The 25,744-nt window shown below is 48.4% G+C and overlaps 2 protein-coding genes across 5 annotated transcripts; one reads left to right on the top strand and one right to left on the bottom strand.

Moving 5' to 3' along the window:
- Window positions 1-370: 370 nt before the first annotated feature.
- On the bottom strand, window positions 371-2,906 carry Lcn9 (lipocalin 9). The gene is made up of 7 exons (XM_041675202.1): window positions 2,754-2,906; window positions 2,307-2,443; window positions 1,888-1,961; window positions 1,340-1,450; window positions 1,114-1,215; window positions 930-971; window positions 371-588 (listed from the first exon to the last, which is right to left on the bottom strand). Exons 1-6 carry the CDS (start codon window positions 2,847-2,849, stop codon window positions 940-942), a joined length of 552 nt encoding a protein of 183 aa, XP_041531136.1. The 5' UTR covers window positions 2,850-2,906; the 3' UTR covers window positions 371-588; window positions 930-939.
- A 6,953-nt stretch (window positions 2,907-9,859) lies between these two features.
- Window positions 9,860-24,807, top strand: Glt6d1 (glycosyltransferase 6 domain containing 1). Of its 4 annotated transcripts, XM_041675003.1 has the most exons (6): window positions 9,860-9,932; window positions 13,057-13,502; window positions 15,147-15,226; window positions 19,233-19,280; window positions 23,229-23,366; window positions 23,777-24,807. In XM_041675003.1, the coding sequence occupies exons 3-6, from the start codon at window positions 15,153-15,155 to the stop codon at window positions 24,444-24,446; spliced, it is 930 nt and encodes a 309-aa protein (XP_041530937.1). In that variant the 5' UTR covers window positions 9,860-9,932; window positions 13,057-13,502; window positions 15,147-15,152; the 3' UTR covers window positions 24,447-24,807. The 4 variants fall into 4 exon arrangements, with proteins under 4 accessions (XP_041530937.1, XP_041530936.1, XP_041530938.1 ...); XM_041675002.1 differs by lacking the exon at window positions 9,860-9,932 and having other exon boundaries at window positions 12,968-13,502; XM_041675004.1 differs by lacking the exons at window positions 9,860-9,932; window positions 19,233-19,280 and having other exon boundaries at window positions 12,968-13,502.
- The last annotated feature ends 937 nt before the right edge of the window (window positions 24,808-25,744 follow it).

Below are 25,744 nucleotides of genomic sequence, written 5' to 3'. Positions count from 1 at the left end.
GCATCTCTGCAGGCCACCTGTGTGGGTGCAGCTTTCACAGCTCCCTGCCACACGCCCAGTGCAGACCGTCGTAACGTGACTTTTATCTGTTGTGTGTTCACCAACACACGGAACACATCCTTCTCCCAGCGGGGCTGCTATCACTAATCTCCCAGGGAGGCTAGACCAGAGCAGGGCAGACAGGGGTTCGACCCATCGGAACCCCGTGGGCCTGTGCGCAGGGTCCTTTAAGAGGTGATTCTGGTGCCAGTCTTTGGGGTGTTCTGAGGGTGGTCTTTGCTGTCACAGAGGCCCATTACCAAGAAAGGACCTCAAAGTGTCAAATGCGACATCCCCAAACACATGTCTGTCTTCATGTTGAGACCAAAGGAGAGACTTTATTTGCCAAGAGTCTTCAGAAATCAAGTGAGGTCAGTTGGGATGCCTGGGTGTCTTACACCAATGGAGGAGGAGATGCAGAACAGAAGGCTACGTGAAGACAGAGGCAGAGAGTAGGGAGATGCGACCGCAGACGAGCATCAGGAAAATGATGATGATGCCCAGTGCTGGCTCCGCAATACCTGGACCTCAGGTCTTTGGGCTGTAAAGCTGCAGGACAGTAAATACCAAGTGCTACACTTTCCTAAGCACAGCATCCGCAGTCGTTTCCCAGGGCCAGGTTTCCCGCTCTACTCAGACACAATCACATAAGGCCCACTACAACCCTGATTCTGGGAATCTATCATACACAATCTTCTACACAGAACTGTGTGCTGCTTGGCTTCTGTAGGACAACCCAGCAGCAAGCAGAGTGTGAGCTCTGAGACGCGCTGCTCAGGGCCACTCTGGGCCGAACCTCCCCCAGCTTCTGACAGTGACTCGGTGCTGCCCTGTCCGGCTACCAACACCTTGGCCTGCCGTGTCTTACACTCAGATCAAAACTCACATACCGGAAGCTGACTAACTCCTCTTTGGGACGTCGTAGCAGTTATCTGGGGAGACAAGGGGATGTCAGATGGCTTGCTGAGCCTCCCCTTGACTCCCCATCCCAATCCTCAGGTCGTCTGTGCCAGGCACACCAAGCTGCAATTCTGCCTTCTCTGGACCCTTTCTGGGCCAAAGCGGGGACCCTACCTTGGTCTATCAAGTCGATGATATTTTGTGAATCCAGCCCATATTTTTTGCAGATGTTTTCAAATCTTTTCAGGTAAGACTTCTCAAACTTTGGGATGCGTCCTGGGGACAAATTTGGGACTTTGTTGGGGAGGGGTCTCAAGGCACCATTCCATCATGTGTCTAGGGCCCAAGGGAGACCCCCTACCAGTGGCTGGGATTCCCGAACAGAAGGGGGTTGGGTTACCATAGAGCGCCAGCACATGGGTCTTGGTCCCATTCTTGATGTTCTCCATGTAGAAGATGACGTACATTCTGTAGTCAGTCTCTGAGAGCCGCACCCTGTTTTCCCCCTCGTCTGCAGAGATAGAAGTCCTCACCCCCTTTTTCCCTGGCACTGGGGCACCCCACCCCCACTTCTGGAGTGAGTGTCATGTGTATGTGTCTTCTGCTAAGCAGACATTGGAAGGAGCAGGAGTTTGGATGCCCAGTACTGGCGCAGGAGGAGGCTGTGGTATGGGAGTATGGGTAGCTGGGTATCATGGCCCCCATCTGTCTGTCTGAGGATGGGCCTTTGTGTGCTGTCTCCACAGGCCTCAGCATAGCCTTTGCCTCTCTGGGAGTTCCAGGCTGGTGATATCCAGAGAGAGGGCCAGGCTGGGGGCCCTTCAGTTGCCCCTAGGCTGGAGTGCTCTTGCTTTAGGGTTTGGGGTGAGTGTTTTGGGCAGAGTGGGCAAGGCCTCAGCAGAAAAGCTTCCTGGCTGCCAGAGAAGGAGGAGCAGGGATTCCACTCACAATTAACGGTGAATTCCCCATTGGTCTCTGTCTTTTCACAGACCATGGTCACAGCCACACATTCTCCTTGTACCCTGGGGGACAGAGAGGGGAGAGGCTCAGAGCAAGCACAGGTCCCTTCCCCCTGACTGCATCACGGCAGGAAGTCACTGAGCCTCCAAGCCTAGTACCTTTGGCTTCCATAACCACCACAGCTCAGAAGGGGCCTTTCAGACCTTTCAGCACCGGGAGGGGCACAGAACATAGAAATAGGCCAGGGCACCCCGACCCCATCATGATGATCCCCAGGGAAGGGCTGGCGACCGTTCACACACTGGCCCAGGCATGCAGGTGTGTGAGTGTATGAAGTTCCCGTGCAGCATGGGAACACAGTCTCCCCTGGTTTCAGCTTGCGGGGAGGGGCGGTGGACAACACGCACATAAAATGGAAGTCGAACTGCAGGCTGCCGTTCTTTAAGATACTGATCTTCCGGATGAAGAGCCTCAGGTCTCCGTTTTCTCTAATCCGCGTCATGTTATCTGAGGCCATGAAAAAAGAGTTCCAGGTCCCGGAAATCTGGAAGGAAAGATTGAGTGACGGGAGGCCTATCACAGCCCTGGGGCTGCTTGACCCCCATGGCCACCACACTTCTGGGTGAGTCCCCGAACACTAGCTCCAAGCTGAGACCTCTTTTTGCCTTCCCAGCCCCGCCTCTGCCCTCATTCCTCTCAGGGTTCCTTCTGTACCCTCTGGCTGCCATCATGACTGGGCTGGGAAGGGCTTCCAGGGCACAGACACCCTGTTTCAAGATCGAGCATCCCACCCAGTCAAGGGAAGGCAGGTACTCTTCATGAAGCCTAACCTAGCCCCATAGGGCTTGGCCTACCCTGGCCATGTTGTAGTTCCTCTGCACCATGAAATCCTGGCTGAATTGCGCATTGGCAAGGCTGAGCACCAGGCCCAGCAGCAGCAGTAGGACCATGCTCTCAGGTGGACACCTTGGCCTGCACCTCACTCCCTTATGTCCCGTTCTGTTCTGTGGTTGACAGCGTCTGTGGACAGCCTGTCCACACACATCCTGTGTCCTGTTGGAAGGCCGCCAAAGACAGTCTTCCCCCTTCCCGCTCCCCAGTTAACTGTTCATATCCAAGAGCTAGATGCAGAACCCACTTGAGGTGATGTGCAGTTGGTTCAGAAAGCGACAGGGGAAGCTAGGACGGGCAGGGTTTGGCCATCAGGTCCCTAGACCCGGGCCAGCCTGCTGAGACCACGGGAGACTCTGAGCCCTTGCTCTATCTCTCTAAACTGGGGGAAGGAGCTCAGAACCTAGGTGTTTGAGTCCTGTCTCCATACCCTGTCTGATCTCATTGTTTACATTTGAGTGAGTTTGGCTCCTCCCAAGCCATCTGCACGTCTTGCAGTACAGTCTACAGCAGAGCCCGCCACCTGGCCCCCATAGGATGCCATTGAATGCAGCCTGTGGTTCTAAAACTGCAAGAAAGAACCTGAGTGAGGGAGTGCTGGTGAAGACAGCCCCCGAGTGATTGTGGAGGGGTTCTGAGAGAGGACAATGTCCTGGACTTTGAGGGTACAGTGGTTGGAGCACACGGATCAAGGGTCAGACGCGATTCTGTCCTGGCTGGAGACTGGCCGTGGGAGGTGGTGGTGTCCTGGAAATGTCTGCACAGCTCCTACAGCTGTGTCTCAGGACTCTGGAGCCCACTGCCTCCGGACACAGGTGCGTTGGTGGCAGCGGAGGGGAGGCTTTATTCCTTTGAAGAGATAAGGCTAAGCTTGGCAGCCAGGGCCGGAAGAGCTCAGCCCCCTTCAGGCCATCCAAAGGGCTGACACCCACCGACAGCCACTTCCCTACTTATGTGGTTCTGCCATCTATATGCCTTTGGCTGATGTGGTTCTGAGATAAAGGGAGCCCACCTGTCCCTGGGTACCTGGCAGGTGTCAAGCATTAGAAACCATCATTGAAACCACACACAGTTAACGCCAATGCTAAGTTCTTTGACTTCTAATCTCCCTTTCTGTGGATCATTTTCCCGTAAATAGGGATGGGGCAACGTGACACCAGTGCTGTTGACTTTTCCTTGGTCCCCCCAAGCTGTTCTGAACAAAAGAGCTGTCAGTCCAATAACCTTATATATTCCATACCATTGAGCCCTTCTTGCTTGAGCTCCCGAGCTTCAGCCTGACCCAGGACTGTCCCAAACTATTCGTGCTGGGCTTTTTCCTGTCACAAGCCTTGGGGAACTCCAGGTGACTGCATGATCACTTCTACCCAGGTCAGAGATGGCCCACATGCCCTGCTGGCCTCGCAGGACTGCTCGTGAGAGGTAGAGAAGAAGCAACGCTGTGATTGGTGCAAACACGAACTTTATTTGCATAACAAGTTTGCTTAGACCAGAAGGAAATGCCTGGTTTATATCTGGTTTGATGAACTAGACAGCACACAACCTAGCTAGACTCTGTAAAAGGAGCTGCAGGCTGTGTTCCTGCCGCCCCAGCTCCCGGCCGCCTGGCTAGCTTATGCCCAGAAATAATTACACGGAAACTATATTCTTTTAAACATTACCTGGCCCATTAGTTCCAATCTCTTATTGGCTAATTCTCACATCTCGATTAACCCATTTTTAATAATCTGTGTAGCCCCACGAGGTGTGGCTTACCAGAAAAGATCTTAACCTGCGTCTATGTCGGGTGGGAGAATCATGGGGACTGCCTGACTCGGCTTCTTTCTCCCAGCATTCTGTTCTGTCTACTCCGCCTACCTAATTTTCTGTCCTATTAAAGGGCCAAGGCAGTTTCTTTATTAACCAATAAAATCAACACAAAACAAAAGACTCCCACATCAGCTAGACACACAACCTCCTTTGCTAGCTACCCTGGTATTGCAGCACTGGGCCCAATGAAAACCTTTCCTTGACTGTGATTTTTGTTGTGGTTTGTAAGCTTGTTTGAGCTAAGGTTTTTTTTTTAAAATATTTATTTATTTATTATGTATACAATATTCTGTCTGTGTGTATGTATACCTGCAGGCCAGAAGAGGGACCAGACCTCATTACAGATGGTTGTGAGCCACCATGTGGTTGCTGGGAATTGAACTTAGGACCTTTGGAAGAACAGGCAATGCTCTTAACCTCTGAGCCATCTCTCCAGCCCTGAGCTAAGGTTTTGTGTAGCCAAAGATGACCATGAGTTCTTGATCATCTTGCCTCCATTTCCCCAAGTGATTCCAGGTATGTTCGGTTTGACTGGCCTTGACTATATTTGGTGTGGGCTGAGCTGGTCACACACACACACACACACACACACACACACACACACACACACAAAAGAAGCAGGAGAGACAATGGAGCGTCAGTGGCAGTGAGGGCGGCTGAGCAGTGGGCAGGCCCAGCTGCAGAACATCAGAGCCTCTGGCCGCATAGACACCTGCACAGCAGCCGCGTGGATGAGGGAGAGCCAGCAGCCGCTGCTGCCCCCTTACTCAACAGCTGTGACAGTGGCCATAGTAACAGGAGGTCCCCAACTATTTGAGGGATCGGGCTGGTCAGAAATAAGAGAAGTGGAGGCAAAAAGGCTGGAGAGCAGAAGCTGGAGGACAGAACGCTGTAAAAAGTCAGAGAGGAATTACCACAGGCCGTGGGCACTTGAAGCGCTCCCAAGAGCTGTCAAGACTCCAGAGCCAAGGGCCTCGGGCAGCCCATTGCTGAGAACTTAGGTATACTCACTTTACAGGCTGAACAAATCTATAATGCTAGGATAGAAGGGTCTGACTACCTAAAGCCACCCAAGAGCTGTGACACTAGGGGGCGCCACCTGCTACTGCTCTTATCTGACTTTTGCGGTCTCTCACTGAGGTCAAAAACAAGAAGGGAAACCAAAAGCTGCCACAATAGGACATTGAGGTATACGGGCAGAGTAAAAGGACCCCGGCCAGATGATTAACAAACAGGGCCAGAAGTTCTAGAAAAGGTGCCTCCCAAGGCCCATCTTGAGGGAAAGAAGGCGAGTGAGACTGGGCCATGGTTTGTGGGCACCACTCTTCCCCGTTTGCATAGCCATAGATGCTCAATGAGCACACAAAGCCCACATCCCACTCTGCAAGGCTCCCTGCCAAGCAAGGCCTGGGTTTCTGTCTGGAGGTGGAGCGGGGCACATTTCCTAGTCACGCAAGTTCCAGGGGGATTTTCAGCAAAGGGCAAGAACCTGTGCTTCAGGTGAGCAATATGGAAACATCTCTACTTGCCTGGAAGAAATGTTCAAGCTTCCCTTGTAGGTCTCTGCAGCTGGGTCAGGGAGCTCCAGCTGTTGGTGGGCATATGAAAGGCTTTTCGTGGTGGTAGGGGAGCATCTAGGTGAGCCACTCCCTTTGTGTGGCCATGGAGGTTCCTCCATGGCCTCTGCCAGATGCTCTAGAGCATCCCCACTCATTTAAGCCCACGGAGCACAGGCGTCCTGTGTCTGCTTCAGGCTGAAAGCAGACAGGGCACAGGCAAGATGTTGCATGCAGTGACAAGTACAGGCTCTGAAAGTGCCAGGGTGGTATTGACACGTGACAGGCAATGGATGACCCGTGTAAGGCATTCTAGAACGTTCTCTTGCTCTGTTCCATGCAGGCACAGCTATGGTCCTTATCCCCAAACCCTTTGGAGAAACTCTCAAGACTTAGAGTTGTCAGGGCTCCATGTCAGCACAGGTAAAGTGCTGTTAGAAGATAATAAAATAGTGCATGGCAGAGCCAAGGGGCTTTTGTCTAGGCAGGGGAGATTGTCGTGTGTGTGTGTGTGTGTGTGTGTGTATGGGTGTGTGTGTGTGATCGCTGGCAGCTGGAAGTTACAGGCGGTTGTGAACTGCCCGGCATGTGTGCTGGGAATCACACACACGCTCTGATGGGTAGCCAGTGCTCTTAGCCGCTGAGACACTCTCAATCCCCATATGATTCATTCCTGTAATTCTTCCTTTAGTGGTTGAAGGAGAGCTAGAACCTTCCTTAGATAACAAAATGCCACGAACAAAACTCGCCCAGCACCCTAAGAAATACTTGGCATTGCTATTCGTGTTAGGAAGGCTTGAAGTAAAGGACCCACCTCCCAGGGGTCACAGGTAGTGCCCCCAAATCAACGACACAAGGAGGACATAATGCTGCTTTAAGAGTCAGGAAGAAAGACAGACTGGGAGAGGTGGGGACAGAAATGTCTAGAAATTTTTCTCCAAACGACTCTAGACTCTGTTAAGTTGTCAGCATTGAACTCCCCGAACCCTGAGAACTGTGTAGAGGGGGAGATGTGCCCATGCTCTTGGGCAGGAGTGGCTCAAGGGTCTCTATAAGCAAATCTGCGCTCCAGACATAGGTCAAACGCCTTCTAGTTAGCATCCTTTGAGACCATGGCTCCCTGATGTTCTCTGAGAAATGGGGCAAACTTCTCAGTTTTGTTACTATAATGAAATACTTAAGGCAGGCTTGTTTCTTGCTAGCTTTTCTTAAATTATCCCAACTGCCTTTTGCCTCTGGGTTTTTTCCTTTTCTTCTGTATATTTTACTTTCACTCTTACTCCATGGCTGGCTAGGTGGCTGGATGACTGGGTGACTGGGTGGCTGGGTGACTGGGTGGCTGGGTGGCTGGGTGGCTGGATGATTGGATGGCTGGGTGGCTGGGTGGCTGGATGACTGGGTGGCTGGGTGACTGGGTGGCTGGGTGACTGGGTGGCTGGGTGGCTGGGTGGCTGGATGATTGGATGGCTGGGTGGCTGGGTGGCTGGGTGACTGGGTAGCTGGGTGGCTGGATGATTGGATGGCTGGGTGGCTGGGTGGCTGGGTAGCTGGGTGGCTGGGTGGCTGGGTAGCTGGGTGGCTGGGTAGCTGGGTGACTGGGTGGCTGGGTGACTGGGTGGCTGGGTGACTGGGTGGCTGGGTGACTGGGTGGCTGGGTGGCTGGGTGGCTGGGTGACTGGGTGGCTGGGTGGCTGGGTGACTGGGTGGCTGGGTGGCTGGGTGGCTGGGTGACTGGGTGACTGGGTGGGTGGTTGACCCCTGACATCCTCCTCCCCTTGTTCTCTTGTTGTTCCTCTTCTTACTTGTTTCTCTTTCTATTTATTCTCTCTGCCTGACAGCCCCACCTATCCTTGCTTCTGCCTCACAACTGACCATTCAGTTCTTTATTAGACCATCAGGTGTTTTAGACAGGCAAAGAATCACAGCTTCACAGAGTTAAACAAATGCAACATAAACAAAAGCAACACATCTTAAAACAATAGTCTCCAACATGGTTCTGAAGGAGCAAGATCAAAGGGGTCCTAACCTGGGGATGGAGCTTCTGCTGGCAGAGTCCCGAGAGACAGGAGGGAAGAGTGTGTGCTGCTGAGTGACTACCAGGTCAAGACAGAAGTGAAGAAATTAAAGACTTTCCTGGAATTCAATGAAAACGAATGTACAACATACTCAGACTTATGGGACACAAGAAAAGCGTGCTGAGAGGAAAGAACGTTGATAGCAGTGATGTCTACATAAATAAAAATGAAGAGGTCTCACACTAGCAACCTAACACACACCTGAAAGCTCTAGATCAAAAAGAAGCAAGCACATCTGAGAGAGAGAGAGAGAGAGAGAGAGAGAGAGAGAGAGAGAGATATCCAGATGGCAGGAAGTAACCTGAGGGCTGAAATCAATAAAATAGAAACGAAGAGAACAATATAAAGAATCAAAGAAATGAAGAGTTGATTCTTTGAGAAAATCAATAAGACAAACCCTCGTCCAAACTAACTAGAAGACGGAGAGAGAATATCCAAATTAACAAAATCAGAAACAAAAAGGGGGACACTGGGGAAATCCAAGGAATCATCAGGTCAAATTTTAAAAACCTGTACGCCACAGAATTGGAAAATCTAAAAGAAATGGATAGTTTTATCGATAGGTACCACTTACCTAAGTTAAATCAAGATCTCATAAACAACTTAAACAGACCTATAACACCTAAGAAAAATAAATAGTAGAAGTCATTTAAAGTCTCCCAGCCAAAAAAGGCCAGAGCTAGACAGTTTCAGTGCAAAATTCAACTGAACTTTTAAAGAATTCTTACTAATACTCCTCAAATTAATTTCCAAAACAGAAAAAGAAGGAACTTTGCCAAATTTATTTTAATGGGCCACAGTCACCCTGATACTCGAATCACACAAAGATTCAAAAAGAAAGAGAATTATAGAACAATGTCACTTATGAACATAAATACAAAATTACTCAACAAAAATACTGCAAACCGAATCTAAGAATACATCAAAACTATCATCCACCATGATCAAGTAGGCTTCATCCTGGAGATGCAGGGATGGTTCAAACTATGAAAATCCGTCAATATAACCCACCATAAAAACTAACTGAAAGAAAAAAAAAACACATGATCAACTCATTAGATGCTGAAAAAGCCTTTGATAAAATCCAGCACCCCTTTATGGTAAAAGTCTTGGAGGGATTAGGGATATTAAGTGGCATACCGGAGCAGACTAAAGGAATATACAGCAAGCATTTAGCCAACATCAAATTAAATGGAGAGAAAATCACAATTCCTCTAAAACCAGGAACAAGACAAGACTGTCCACTCTCTCCATATCTGTTCAGTATAGTACTTAAAGCTCTAGCTAGAGCAATAAGACAACTAAAGGAGATCAAAGGATTACAAATTGGGAAAATTCTTTCTTTCTAAAGTATTGTAATTTGCAGATGAACGATAGTATACATAATCAACCCCCAAAATTCTCCCAGGGAATCCCTACAGCTGATAAACACCTTGAGTCAAGTGGTTGGATACAAGATTAACTAAAAAAAAAAGTATTCCTCCTATATGTAAATGACAAAGGGACCAAGAGAGAAATCAAGGAAACAACACCTCATAACAGCACAAATAATACAAAGTATCTTTGGGTAACTCTAACCAAGACTTGTATGACAAAAACTTCAAGCCTTTGAAGAAAGAAATTGAAGAAGATATCAGAAAATGGATAGAACTAGAAAAAAGCATGCTGAGTGAGGCAACTCAGACCCAGGAAGATAAATATGGTATGTACCCACTTATAAGTGGATATTGTCTGTTGAGTAAAGAATAATCACACTACCATCCACAGACCCAGAGAGGCTAAGTAACCAGGAGGGCTCTGGGGGAGGGGGACGCAGGGATCCCTCTGGGAAGGGGAAAGAGATTATGTGGGTGGACTTGGGATAGGTGGGAAGAAGAGGGATCAGGCAAGGGAGGGAGAGACGGAGGGAGAGAGTAAGGGAGAGATGACTAGAATTGGGGGGCTTAGGGGGTGATGTGGGAACCTAGTACAGTGGAAACTCCCTGGAACCTGAGGGTCACCCTAGCGAGGACTCCTAGCAATGGAGGAAATGAAGCCTGGAGAAGCCACCTTCTGTAATCAGGCAGGACTTGCAGCATTGGGATCACCACATCAACCCAGACACAAAGCTTTCAACCTACAACCTATCCTGCCAGCAAGATGAGCAGGTGCAATGGTGGCTCAGAACTTGTGGCAGTGGCCATCCAATGACTCGTCTAACTTGAGGCCCATGCCACAAGAGGGAGCCCCATGCCCAACACCACCTGGAAAGCCAGGAACCAAAAGCTGGATGACTCAGAGACCTAGGGCAAAACAAACCAACGAAGTGATTCCTAATGATACTCTGCTATGCTCATAGATTAGTGCCCAGCCCAATTGTCACCAGAGAGGCTTTCTCCAGAAGCTGATGGGAGCAGATGCAGAGACCCATAGCCAAACACTAGGTAAAAGGTCAGGAATCCTGGAGAAGAGGGGAAGGAAGGATTATAGTAGCCAGAAAGGTTGAAGACACCAAGAGAACACAACCCACAAAATCAACTAAGCAGGGCTCATAGGGGCTCACAGAGACTGAAGCGGCTACCACGAAGTCTGTGCTAGGTCCTCTGCATATACATTCTGGTTGTTTAGCTTGTGTTTTCTTGTGGGACTCCTGCCAGTGGGAGTGGTAATGTCTCTGACTCTTTGGCCTGCTCTTGGGGCTCTTTTCCTGCTACTGAGTTACCTCATCAGCCTGATATGAGGGTTTGTGCCTAGTATTATTGCATCTTGCTTTGCCAGGCTCAGTTGATATCCCTGGGAGGCCTCCTCTTTTCTGAAGATGGAGGAGCAACGGATCTGAGGGAGAGGGGAGGTGGGGGAGTGACTAGGAGGAATGGAGGAAGGGGAGGCTGCAGCAGTTGGGATGCATTATATGAATTAATAATAATAATAATAATAATAAAGTGTGTGTATTTTTATTCTAGACTAGGGACAGTGTTTTGATTATTATTCCAGCTACTTGGGAGATTAAAGTGGGAGAATCGCCGGGCAGTGGTGGCATATGCCTTTAATCCCAGCACTTGGGAGGCAGAGACAGGTGGATCTCTATAAGTTTGAGGCCAGCCTGATCTGCAAGATCTAGTGCCAGGACAGGCTCCAAAGCTACCGAGAAACCTTGTCTCGAAAAAAAAAAAAAACCCCAAAACCTAAAAAACAACAAAGTGGGAGAATCTCTTACATTTAGGAGTTTGCGTTCAGCTGAGGCAGCTTAAGATGACAAACTTGAAGGAAAACAAAGTCACTGGGAGTCTGGGGCATAGCTCAGTTGGTAGAGCGCTTGCCTGGGTCCTATCCCATCTACACGGTGTGTGGGGGGAGGTAGGGTTGCGAAAAATCCTGTAATCCCAGCACCTGGGAGGCACTGGAGAATCAGAAGTTCAAAGTCATTCTCTGTTACATCGCAAGTTTGACGCCAGCCTGGGCAACACAGAGTCATAGCTGAGAAACAGCTAAAAGGCCCCCAGGGTTGAGCCATGGAGCTGCATGCTAATGAATAAGGTAATCTGATCACCCCACCTCCTAAGGCCCCTATGGCTACCACAGCTGTTTCTACCCTTAGAATATACTGCCTCGTGGACAAAATTCCAGACTGAGTTTGGTGAACACAGTCCTTCAGCAGCAGGTAACAGTAAGTCGAAATTGACAGGGACTCCTGACAGTAAGACATCAGCGCTGCTGGCTGTGGGAAGCAGCTGGACCTGGGCCAATGGAGCTTAGGCATTGCGGTGGCTGGGGACCTGGGGAGAGCCGCCTGTGTAGGAAGGTGTGTGTCTCAGCCGTCCAGGTGGAGGGAAGAGAGGATCAGACAGACTGGCATGGATGTGCCCACCTTCCTGAGGATGGAGGTGGGCTCCAGAGTTCACCTGTTTGCTGGTTTCAGACACAACAGACTCAATTGTGAAGAAAGGAATCCACCTCTAGGTGGAGACACACTCTGGCTTCCTTCATCCAGGTTTGATTTAGTGGGCAGGTCAGGGACCTGGCTCAGGGGTCCACCCCTAGGAATGCGGGCCACCTTAGAATATAGTACCTTTCCTTCCCAGAATTCTTTCCTGCTAGGAACTCTCTACCATTCTGAGTGCTGACTCAGGAGGGTGTAACTATTTTTTTCTCCCAGACATGGGTTCTCTGTGTAGCCCTGGCTGTCCTAGAACTAGCTCTGTAGATGAGGCTGGCTTTGAACTCACAGAGATCTGCTTACCTCTGCCACCTAAGTGCTGGAACTAAAGGCAGGCACTACCACCATCCAGCTTTTCTTCTCATCTTTTTCTTTTGGATGCTGACTGGAGCCTAAGGATGTGTTTAAATTCCTTAAGTCACACTTTGGGTGTCTTAGTTAGGATTTCCATTGCTGTGAAGAGACACCATGACCATGGCAACTCTTATAAGGAAAGCATTTAATTGGGATGGCTTGCTTACAATTTCAGAGGTTCAGTCCATTATCATCATGGTGGGGAGCATGGCAGCATGCAGGCAGACATGGTACTGGCTCCATCTTGATCAGAAGGCTACAGGAACTAGTCTGACACTGGGCAGTATCTGGAATGTAGGAAACTTTAAAGCCCACCCCCCTCGGTGACACACTTTCTCCAGCAAGGCCATACCTACTCTAACAAAGCCACACCTCCGAATAGCGCCACTCCCTGTGAGCTTGTGGAGGCCAATTACATCCAAACTACTGCACTGGGTTTCCTTATTCTTCAAGGGTAGAACGAACAAACAAATACAGGGTTATGTTATAATCACACAGCTGTCTAGTGATAGTGGGTTCGTAGGGTGTCTAAAATGAAACCCTGTGCTTCTCTCAGCAGGCAAGGAATACACAAACAAGAGTCTGAGGAAGTATAAGAAGGGCTTCACTCTTTAGATTCATTGATAATGTCTCCAGCAGGACAGGGAGGGCACCTCTCTGTCATTCAAGACACACAGCACACATGCCACCCTGAACCTCTCTACCAGGAGGTATCTGTCCTTAGAAGAAATGCCACAACAGAAGAAGCAAAAGCTGCAGAATATTCCAAGAAATCCTTTCATATTTTCACCGGGACCAAGTCATGTTGTCTGGTCATGAAGAGAACCAGCCAGGTGCCATTGTGATGCTGATGACATCACCATTAACAGAAGATCCACACACCACAAAAGCAGTGGATGCAACCAGGTACTCCACACGGCCAAGTCCTAGAAATATACTCCGTGGGAAACACTGGTCCTCAGAGGACGTTTTGGCTGTCTTCTAACACCACCCTGATTCAAGGTAAGGGGCCTTTGAAGTGTTGGGACTTTGGATAGTCGTGCCTGGGAGCCGGACTTGATGGTGCACATCCCAGCATTTGAAAGGATGAGACAGGAAGATTGTTGTGAGTTCAAGGCCAGTCTGGGCAACAGAATGAGATCCTGTTCCAGTAAACAACACAAAACATTGTGTGTAGGCAGCCTCCTCTGACCCTGGCCTCTGAGCTTGTTGCCAATGTCTCAAGAGATCGCTAGGAAGCAGCTGGGGACAGAGCAGCTAGCTAGATGGACCACAGCTCACTTGTCCATGTAGTCCCAATAGTAGTGAACTTAAAGATGTCAATTTTCAAACCACAAGGGTATTTCTGAGCAGGGTAATGCTCAGAAATGCAGTAGAGTCAGGATGTGAGCCACCTGTGATGTCCCGTTTCCCAGCAGCCATGAGACAAAGGGCAAGAGAGATAGGTGAACTTATTTTATACGTTTGTTTCATGAGTTTCTACATCTGGACTACAAACCCAGACAGTCATCACTTCAGTGAACAAGCAATGGAAGATGACAAAGGAGACCCTTAGCCTTCTGTGTTCTCATGCTGTGCTTGCCTCACAAAGCTGCTGTGTTCTGTGCACTCAGAGCCCAGTTAACGCAGGGCCAGACCCACCCTCCCCCAACCCCTGCCTCAGGAGCTTACTGACTGAGTCTACTGCATGCTGGCACACTGCCGTACAGCGTGCTGAACACAGTGTTCAAACAGACCCAAGGGAAACCTCCAACCTAGGTGCCATGCCAACCGGAGCTCAGATTCAGATCCTGCCCATAATGTGGCCACTGACCTTCTTTACGGTCTCTGTGTAAATGGCCCCAGGTCGTCTGTCTCACCATGCCTGCTAGGGAAGAAATGACAAAGCCAACTTTGAGGGCCAAATTTGTTGGTTTCGGATGACCTCATTGTCACGATCCCACCTCGTTGTCACAAACACATGATAGGGATTCATGACAGTCATTTCACGGGAACAAAATGGACTTGTAGGCTGGAGAGAAGTGGTTGCTGCACAAACAGGAGAACCTGAGTTCGATTCCTGGTACTCGTGTAAAAGCAGGCTGTGGCACATGGCCAAAGTCCCAGCACTCAGGGGCCTGAAACAGGTGGATTCCAGAGCTTTCTGGCTAGCTGGCGTAGGTGAAATGAGAAGCTCAGATTCAGAGAAATCCTGCCTCAAAAAGTAAGGTGGAGAGCAATTAAAGATACTCAACATAGTCTCTGTGCACAGCAACAACACACACATGCACACACACATATGTGTGCGCACACACGCATGTAATCCATCCATACATGTGCGTGCACACATGTGCACACATGCACACACGCACGCACACACATACATGTGCACAACACATACATGTACACTCACATACATGTACACACACACATGCACAGATCGACTGGCTTCTCCAGGGAACACAAGGCAAATCAGCACATTCCAGATCTTTAGGATCACTCCAAAGGCCCGTCAGGCAGAATAGAGATGACCACAATCCCCTTCACTGGCTATTCTAGGAGGAGCTGTTGAGTTAGTGTCCAAATGTGTGCAGACACTAACCCACCGTTGGGGGTGCTGGGATGCAGTGGGTCTGTTTAACCCGCTCCTTTTCCTCCCTCCCCCAGGAAGGAATGAAAGCCAAGAAGAGGCTGCTAATGTTGCTTTTCTGCCTCTTCCTGCTGCTGATGGCTAAGGTCTTATTCAGGTAAATACTGATGAACCACAGCCTGCAGGAAGGCCAAGGGGGTTACTCTCATCCCTTAAAGATGCCATCAACACACGAGTGACCCAGAAGCTACTTCCTCTCTGGGGGACACCGTGCACATTTTAATTCTTTCATTTTCAGACGCCAGATGGACATTTGTTGAGTTTCTTGTCCCAGGCTCCATTCCGGATGCTGGCAAGCAGCAGACCTGCCCACAGGGGTTATTTCATACACTGTGGAATTTCATGTGTTACGTGGCAATGTCATGAAAATGGAGTTGGGTGGAGGGGAGTGCTCAGTTATTACTGGTTTTGTGGTACTGGGGATAGAACCAGGACCTGGAGCATTTTCAGGCAAGTGCTCAGCCGCTGGGCCAGACCTGAGCTATAATTACATCAATACAAACCACCTCTAAGTTCCAAATTTGTGTCTTTGGGGGAGCTTGGTTTTTGTTTTATTTTGCTTGTTTGTTTTTGAGACAGTGTTTCTCTGTGTAACATCTCTGATTGTCCTGGAACTCATTTTGTAGACCAGGCTAGCCTCAAACTCACGGAGATCCTCCTGCCTCTACTTTCCAGGTGTTGCAATTAAAGATGGTAAATTTGTGTCTTATATAAACAAGGCGAAAATCGACCTGCTAGAGTAACATCTGTTAACCTGCCTACATCTCTCCCCAGCAACTTTAACTCCTCTCTCCTCTATGCCTCTTCCTGGATCTTTAAGTTTCTGAGCGCCACAGGAAAAGCAGTCATAGCTAAGCATAGAGGAGCACATCTTTAGTCCCAGAACTCTGGAGGCAAAGTTCCAGGCTAGTCAGGGATGCATAATGACTCTCTCTCTCTCCCTCCCCCTCTCCCTCTTACTCTCAACTCTTTCACCCCGTGTTGAGACAGGGTGTCTTCATGTAGCCTTGACTGTCCTAGAAGTAGCTCTGTAGACCAGGCTGCCCTCATAAAGATCTGCTTGCTTCTGCTTCCTGAATGCTGAGACTAAAGGTGAGTGCCACCACCACCTGACAAGAGCCTGTCTCAAAAAAAAAAAAAAAAAAAGAAAGAAAGAAAGAAAAGGAAAAAAAAAGAAAAAAGAAAGGAAGGAAGGAAGACAGTCCTATCATGAAAGAATACTTTAAAAAATTAAATCTGCTCCCTGCCCCCAAGTATGTTTGGTCTCTGTCTGTACATCTTTTAGGATAAAATGGGCATTTGATTTCTTTGCCTCTTTTATTTTGAATCAGGTTGCTGTATTTGTATATGTACTATGTGTGTATTGGCAGAGCTGATGTATTTAGGGACAGAAACAGAAGCTGGACAGTCACACCTGATCTGCAGATCATGTTCACAGACATCCATCCCATAAAATAACAGAAATGGAGACATTTAACATATCACTGCTTATCTTTTATTTAGTTTTATTTTATGTGTTTTGCCCATGTGCACATTTGTATATTGCGTGTGTGCCCAGACCCAGAAGAGGCGAGAAGAGGGCCTCAGGTCTCCTGGAACCGGAATGGGTGCTGGGAATGGAGCCTGGATCCTTAGGAGAGCAGCCACCTCTCCAGCCTTCATCCACTGTGTTTCTCAAGCTCACATTCTGTGGTGTCCTGTATTTTCTCTGGCAAACCCTCTCCTCAGAAAAGGAGCCCTCTCAGGGTGCCACTCTTCACTGTGTGAACCCGAGGGCAAAACTGTCAGTCACAGAGGGTCTGATGGTGACAGAGCCTGGATACAGAAAAAGAAACCAGTCTCCCGATGTGAGTCAGTAGGAGATATGTAGTGTGTATGTGAATCTGTGTGTGTGTGTATGGGTATACCACTGTGTGTGTGTGTGTGTGTGTGTGTGTGTGTGTGTGTGTGTTACAAGGTTTCTGAAGAGACAGCGCATGAGGTGGCAGTATTTACTGGGGGACTCTTGGGATAGGACTGTGTGAGGAAAAACCTCCCAGCAGGTTGTCTTTTTCAAACAGGGACAATACCACCCAGAGGGAACTTGGGGATCAAGGAGGAGAGGGTTATCCATTTGAGGGTGGTTTTAGTCTAGCCCATGTGGTTCCCAGCCCCTGAACTCTCCTGTTCAGAGAGCCCACCTACAGGGTCAATAGGTGTCGGGTGCGGTTTTGTTGGAGTGTAATAAACTGGAAATGCGATCCTGGCTGGAATAAACTGGAAATGCGATCCTGGCTGGATCTAAAGAAACTGGCTGTGTATAGCTTTGGTTGGAGCACTCCTGCTGAGAAGAAACTGACAGACCAGAAGCTCAGGGTCATCGCTGGCTTATTAGCTTAGCACAAGTGAGTCTCCCCAAGACCAGGGTCTGACATTCACAACTGGAGTGTCTCTGTGGGGATCAGGTTCTTTATTTACGTCGGGCCACTCTTTAACCCTAAGTCTAGAAATCAACAGGATTAACACACTGTAACACGGTTTTTCTTAATTTTTAAAAAATTATCTTTAGCTAAGTGCATGTGGGTGTGATTGCATGTGTGTGTGATTGCATGTGTGTGAGATTGCATGTGGATGTGTGCAGGTGCCTGTAGCTCTGGCCATGGATGCCCAGGAGTCACAGACAATTGTGAGCCACCTGACACGGGTTCTGAGAACTAAGCTCAGGTCTAGAAGACCAAGCACTCTTAACCACTGAGCCATTGCTCCAGCAACACCAACTTGATGGTTTTTGGTAAATTCCCCACTTGTGCCATGAAATTTTGACAGTCTGTCTTGGGAGGCTCTCGATTTGGTGATGGGCTATCTGTGCAAGGCCATGTCAGAACACATCAGAGCTCGGGTCAGCTCTGACATAGAACACCACGGGTGGTACACTGGAAGCCGCCAGGCAGGTGATTAAACTAATAAGAGTGCAGTGGTTTGCGTGCAAATAGCCCCACAGGCCCATAGGGAGTGGCATTATTGAAGCTGTGGCTTTTTTGGAGGAGGTGCACCACTAGTGGGCAGCTTTGAGGTCTCAGATGCTCAAGCCAGGCCACTGGCTCAGTCACTTCCTGCTGCCTGTGGATCCCAATATAGAACTCTCAGCTACCTCTCCGGTGCCATGTCTGCCTGGATGCCGCCATACTCCCGACCTGACAATAATGGACTAAACCTCTGAACTGTAAGCCAGTCCCAGTTAAACATTCTCCTTCATAAGAGTTGCGGTGGTCATGGTGTCTTTCCAGACTAGTAAAACCCCAACTAAAAAGTCGGAGTTTTGCCCCCGACTCTTCACCTTTTCCCCACTGTTGGTCCATATGCAGGAACCCCCTGAATCCTTTCTTACTTTCTAACGTGGCAGGCTGAGTGTGGGTGACTTTGCTCAGTTGTAGGCATCTGGCCGTCTTGAGGTCATTGAAGGTGGGCTGGGTTAAGCCACTGGCATAAGGTTACACTGCTTTTTAAACAGCCGGTGTCTCCACTGCAGCGTGCTTGTCTGGGAGTCACTCATAGAAAGCTAAAACACCTGCACTTCAAAGCATCAAGGTAGCTGGGGGTAGTAGACACGCCTTTAATCCCAGCACTATGGAGGCAGAGGCAGGTGGGTCTCTGTGAGCTCAAGGCCAGCCTGGTCTGCAGCGTGAGTTCTAGGCCAGCCAGGGCTGCACGGTAAGACCCTGTCTCACAGAATCAAACGTGAATACATTGACTCCTCCTGACCTCTTTACATCATGGAAATAACTTTTGAGTTTACAATCTCTAGTAACGTTTTCCTCCTCCCAGCAAGGTACCCTTTTCTTCATTCTGCTGCTGTTCGTGACCTCTCCCCCAATTCTCGCAATCTGTTCCCTAGGCCAGCTTGCCCCCTTCCAGACCAGGAGATACCTCGTCTCCCAGCTGCTTCCTTGGCCCCAAACTGTGTCCCTAGAGCTTTACCACTGCCCTGTCCCTATCCCGAAGCCCCTGAAAGCTGAGGTTAGGCAGTGAGGATGGAGGAGAGTGAGCAGCACAGCCTGGTGTGGGTTCGGCTGATGAGGGCTGGGCAAACAGATGCTGCAGTAACCTGCTGCTCTTTGTGCCAGGAACCTCCAGGAAGATGAACTTCGGCTCTCAGACTGGTTTAACCCCAGGTAAGAGCAAAGACACGCATCGCTCAGAGACAACAGTTTCAGCACCAATCATAGCTCTGCCAGGGCACCTGGAATTAGGAGTTTGTTTCCATCATTCTGACACAAGGCCAGGGGAGCTCCCACAACACAGGAAGTCCCAATGCCATGGAGGAAGCTGGTGCCTTGGCCTGCGTTCACGGTTAACCTTCCTGTTTCTTCAGGGAAGAAGGTATGAGGCTGCTTCTTGCTCCTGCTCCTCGGGCACAGCCGTGCCTGAGAGGACTGTTTCGAAGAGCAAGGGTGTGTTCACTAGATACTGGTGTGAGGAGATAGAAAGCCAGTCTGAAATCTTCCTTTTTTGCCCGGGGTTCCTGGGTGCTAACGGTGGGGGAGGGGTGGTAAGGCCATGAGGCGGCTGGTGTCTGAACTCGCATGAGCTACTGTATCACCTTGACAACATATCTACAACTCCATCCCTAGTGGCTTAACCTCAGCAAACAAGAGTTGATGGTGAGAAGCAGGCAGGTCTGAGGCTTGCCCAGATTTCCCTCAGGTTCATCTGGATATAACAGAAAAAGGCAATTACTGACCTTCCTAGCACCCTCTGCCCTTGTAGAAGCGGGAAGGTTAGACATGAACTCCGGCCCAGGATTGGCGTGGGCAGCTCCCATGGTGAACTGGCTGCTTCTCCACCTGTGTGTGTCTCTCTGTTCCTTTCTCCTTTGTGTTTGTAGAGGCCAGAATTCAGGTGTCTTCCTTGACTGCCCTCCACCTTGGTTTGTGAGATGGGTTGCTCATTGAGCCTTGAGTTCACTGATTGGCTATATGGGCTGGCCAGTAAACTTGAGGGATCCACCTGTTGCTTGCCTCCCAGGGGCTAGGATTTATAGGCCAGTGACACCTTACCTATCGCTGTTGTTTATCTGTGTGTGTGTGTGTTTGTGCACATGTGCATATGTGCTGTGGTGTGCATGCAGAGGTCGGGGGACAGTTTGCAGTAGCCATATCTCTTCTTCCACCATGTAGCTCCTGGGGATCAAACTCAGGTCATCAGGTTTTACAGGCCTCCTGCTGGTCTCACATCTATTGATTTTTTTCCCTTTTTAATGTGGATGTCGGGAATTGAACTCAGGTCATGATCGGTGGTTGGCAAGCATGTTATCAACAGTTCTCTGAGATTACATGTGTGTGTATCACATACTCTGTGTTACAGAAGTTTGTTGCCAGCTCCCCATGGGAACTGCTTCTCGGCTGACCATTCATAAGCAAGGTGAAGGACCCTGAATGGAATTTGTGCACCGATAACGTATTTATCCACAGGACAAATTTCTAAAGCAGAGTCTTTGGATTGGACGCCACGGCATTTAAAATGTGGTGTAAAATCGCTGGTTCCCTTTAATAACTGTACAACTTTGTTTTCTTATTTACAGTGCACAACGTCTTATTGACTCTTTTGTTCTTGGTGAAACAGCTTGCTAAACTCTCTCAATTCAACCTGTGCCTCCATAGTTGTGATGTGAACACCTTTTAGATACTGTTTATTTTTTATCATAATTTTTTTGTTTTGTTTTTTTGAGACACGGTTTCTCTGTAGCTTTGGAGCCTGTCCTGGAACTAGCTCTTGTAGACCAGGTTGTCCTCGAACTCACAGAGATCCACCTGCCTCTGCCTCCCGAGTGCTGGGATTAAAGGCATGCACCACCACCGCCTGGCTAAGGAAGATATATTTATACCCAATAAAGACACAGAATCTACTTTAGCAGCATTAGTCATTGGGAAATGCAAATCAAGCCCACATCGAGTTACCAATTCACTTCCAACAACATGAGGAGGATGGGTAGACAAGGAAAGCTGGACAATGAAAGGCATTTGGATCTAGAGGAATTTGAACTGCCAGGTTTAATTGTGGCATTGCGAAACCACTTGTTAGCTAGTTAGAGAATTGCAACAGGACAGTGATTCCACCTTGAGGCGGAACTGGGTCTAGAGACCCATCCCCAAAAGAATTAAAACATGCTCACAGAAAATTCATCTATGAGTTCCCATGGGAGCATCATCCCTAGTGTATCTAGCAGGTAAATGAACTCATTGTCCCTCCCTGACGATGAGCAAACAAGATGCAGTCTCGTGATAGGGTGGAATAGCTTTCAGTATTTTCACAATAGGCAGTATACAGGGACAGATGTTAGTCACTGCCAGAGGTGGCACTGAGGCAGGTGGCTGCTATTTGCACAGTGACATGCCACAATGTTTCATTTTAATTGAGGCATTATTAACAGCACTGCATTTTAAATATATATATCTATATATCTAAAATTATATGTACACACACACATACACACATACCCTGGGAAGGTGTACGTTCCTATGAATGCAGATGTTGTAGAGGCCAAAGAGGGAGCTGGATACCCTGGAGCTGGAGTTGCAGGAGGTTGTGAGCAGCCTGATGTGGATGCTGGGAACTGACCTTGGATCTCAGCAAGCATGTTTTGTGTTTCTGTGTCATTAGTGTGTAGACACGGACTTAATGTTTGGAACCAACCTGGTAAAATCTATTCCCTCTAATTTACTTATGAATTCTAGGTGATTTTTCTTCTTAGAATTTTGCAGGAAGGTGATTAAGTATTGCGGATGTATTATGGTCGGTATCGTTTTTCTCATTTTCAATTTATGCCTTAATTTCCTTTTCTTTTTTAATATTTATTCATTTATTTATTATGTATACAATGTTCTGTCTCCATGTCTGCCTGCAGGCCAGAAGAGGACACCAGATCTCATTACAGATGGTTGTAAGCCACCATGTGGTTGCTGGGAATTGAACTCAGGACCTTTGGAAGAGCAGGCAATGCTCTTAACCACTGAGCCATCTCTTCAGCCCTAATCAATGGCCATGGTTTCTGCCATTGTGTTGGAGAGCAGTGTGAGGGACATCCTTGTCATGTTCTTGATCTTAGGGAGGAAGAAGCCAGTCTTTCACTATTTAATGTTAGCTGTAGGACATTTTTAGATTTTTTTTTTAGGCAGGGTCTCACTTTGTAGTCTTGACTAGCCTGAAAGCATGCCATACTGTAGACAAAACTGCCCTCAAACTCACAGAGATCCACTTTTCCCTGCCTCCCAAAATTAAAAATGTACACCACCACATTCATGGGACAAGTAGATTTTTTAAAATTTCATATTGGGCAGTTCTCCCCATTCCCATCCTTTTGTGGAAGTTTCTTTTTAAGATCATGAATAAGTGTTAGACTCCGTAATGTTTTTCCAGTGTTGAGGGATCTGGACATGTGACTTTTCTTTAGCTTCTGATATGGTGACTTACATTAATTTTGAAATGCCTCACCTTCTTGGCATGTTCTAATCCTTCTATTTCCTCCGTACAGAAGGCAAGTCCAATCTATCTCACTCTTGTTGGATGACACAGATGGCTTGAACCATGTGTTTAGAATACCACAGGGTACACAGAACAAGAAAAAGAACAAGGAAGTCAGGCGCTGAAGCAGGGATCCTGCCTACAGTACTGCCTTCAGGCAAAACCAAGACTATGGCAGGGCTCTGGGTTGTCTACTATGTTTTAATTGGTTAAGTTGGAACTAGCTCTCAAGATAAATAATCCCAGGCTTCAGAGGAGAATGCCAAGTCTGAAGCCAGACTGTCTGGGGGCGCTGTGGTTCTGCCAGCTCAGCCACTTGCTGGCTGTGTGCCCACATGAAGAACAAGAAGAAAACTCGCACTCACCCGAGGAAAGGCATTGCCAGGGTCACGTGAGCGAACCAGAGTTTACCACATCTGATTGGCACCTCGTCGGTGCCATCTCAGGGTTAGCTAACATCCGGCATTGGGTGTCCATCACTGTCGCCGTGACACCCAACATGCGCCTCTTCTTTGGCTTTGACATGGTGACTTGTGTCAGTTTTTGACTGTTGAACCACACTGTCAAATTTTATTTCTGCTTTTGTGTGTGTCCCATAGGATGCGTGTGGACGTCATCACCACCACGGACTGGCTGGCTCCAGTCATATGGGAAGGCACCTTCGACAGAGAGGCCCTTGAGAAATATTACAGAAAGCAGAACATCACCGTGGGCTTGGTTGTGTTTGCAGTTGGCAGGTAGATGCTATGGAGCACTGCCCCTTTATCTTGGGGAATGTGGTTCAGTATCCATAGATGTTTTGCCCCCAAGGAGCTCTAAGTCCTCTTTTGAGATCACTACTGCTGAGCTTACCAAGCAGAATGTGCTATGACGAGTCCCTGTACCAAGGCTAGGTCCATAAGGCCACTCGAGAGTTCTTAAGCAATGCCCCACTTAGCTCGGACTCAGTAGTTCTAAAATTCCATGGCCATTGTCAGAACTATGGGCTTGGTGGATCTTGACCCAACATCTCTACCCTGACCTATTGGAGTTTTCAGTATCAAGGACGTGTCTCTTGTTAGTGGTGTGTACATTCTTGTTAGTGGGTGCACATTCAAGGGCACCCAATCCGTTTAGAAACATAATTTCTTCTTCCGTGTGTTCCCAGACTCACTGACCAGTACCTGGACCCATTCTTGCGATCAGCCAGTAAGTTCTTCATGCCTGGCTATAAGGTGATCTTCTACGTCATGGTGGATAGGTTCCTGCAGCTCCCTGAAATGGACTACAGCCCTCGGCAGTCCTTTCAAATTCACCTCATAGGTGAGGAGAGATGGTGGAACGACTTTGACCTCATGCGCATGAAACTCCTGGGTGAACACATCCAAGACCACATCAGATACGAGGTGGACTTCCTCTTCAGCATGAGCGCTAACCTGGTCTTCCAGAGTGAGTTTGGAGTGGAGACCCTGAGCGTGTCTGTAGCCCAGCTCCATGCTTGGTGGTATTTCCGGAAGACAGGGGATCTTCCTTATGAGAGGAGACCTGCGTCCGCAGCCTACATTCCCTTCGGGCTGGGGGACTTCTACTACGCCGGCACCATTGTAGGCGGAGTGCCCCTCAAGGTTCTGGACTTGACTCAGGAATACATGAAAGGAATTGTTTTGGATGCCGAAAACGGACTCAACAGCACCTATGAGAAATACCTCAACAAATATTTCTTCCTCAACAAGCCCACCAAGCTTCTCTCCCCAGAGTACAGCTGGGACCCCACCTTCCATACCCTTCGGCAAGTGCGGTCCATGAAGATTGCTCAGCATCCCATAGACAGTTTGTGATGCGCCAGCGTCTATGGGCTAAAAAGAACAAACCCCAGTAGTTCCTTAAAGACACAGGATGTCTTTTTAAAGACTCACACTTCAGAAGCCTGATAATGTACACTCTTTCCAAATCAACTAATTTTTTCTTGCGATTTTGAATCAGCTAATTTGATTGAAACTGAATGAATAAAAGGTGATATTTTATGTCTGTACACATCATGCCGTGAGCTCTGCAGTGTAGGCAACGTGAAGTTATCAAGACATGGAGCATATGTTATTTCAATGGAGGAAGACTTTACAAATAAAACTCTTTTCACATAAAGCATTAAATGCTTTAACATTAATCTACAGAAGAAGAAAAAACAATAAAAGTCCATCAGCTCGGTTGTCAAGTGTGTAGTGTGTGGCTGAGATGATTGAGACGGGCTCCTCCTCCCACGGTCTCAGTCTGCACAGCATGAGGTGGGATCCAGATGAATTGGTAGCATGCCCAATACATGCAGTTACAGAGAGGGGGATTAAGCTAATTTGTGTGTGCATGTATGTGCATGCATGTTTGTGTATGTGCAGGTATGCACGCACACATGTGAGGGCCAGAGAGCAACCTTTGCTGTCATTATTCAGGGTCCACCCACTTTGTGTTTTGAGACGGAGTCTCTGAGTTCACCCTGGGACTTGCTAAGTGGGTTAGGTTGGCTGGCCAGTGACTCCCAGGAATCCTCCTGCCCCTCCTTCCTCATGCTGGGTTTGTAAGTGTGCACCGCCATGCGCAGCTGTTTCACGTGAGTTTTAGGGATCAAACTCAAAGCCTCATATCTGTGTGGCAACTACTTTATCAAGGGAGACACTTTAAATCCATGCTGCATTTTGCTTTATGAGGGTGGAGGTTTAAACTATTTTACTTTGTTTTTGATTAAATATGTGGAGGGGGTAACATGCATGTGGGTGAAGGTGCCAGCAGAGGTAAGAGGTATTGGGTACCCCAGGAGCTAGAGTTCCAGACAGTTGTGAGCTACCTGATATGGGTGCTGGGAACTGAGCTCAGTTTCTTTGGAAGAGCAGCAAGTAGGAGCCACCTCTCCAATCCCTGTTTGGTTTTTTTTTTTTGAAACAAATTCTCATCACTTGCCAAATCTGGTCCTAAACTTGTCCTCCTCCTGCCTCAGCCTCCTACAGCAGGAGTACCACACTATGCCTGACTTATTTTCTGTTTACTGAGCTCCTCTGTAAGGGTGCTAAGCCAGAATGACAGGAAATGATAGCAGGGCCCTCAGGAGCCTGTGGTCAGCCACGGGGGTGGGGTGGATGGGTGGGTG

Source organism: Microtus oregoni, unplaced genomic scaffold (genome assembly GCF_018167655.1).
Source record: "Microtus oregoni isolate MIOR12 unplaced genomic scaffold, Mior012 000025F_ref0000491, whole genome shotgun sequence".
Lineage (NCBI taxonomy): Eukaryota > Metazoa > Chordata > Mammalia > Rodentia > Cricetidae > Microtus > Microtus oregoni.
This window is presented reverse-complemented; position numbering and strand designations above follow the sequence as displayed.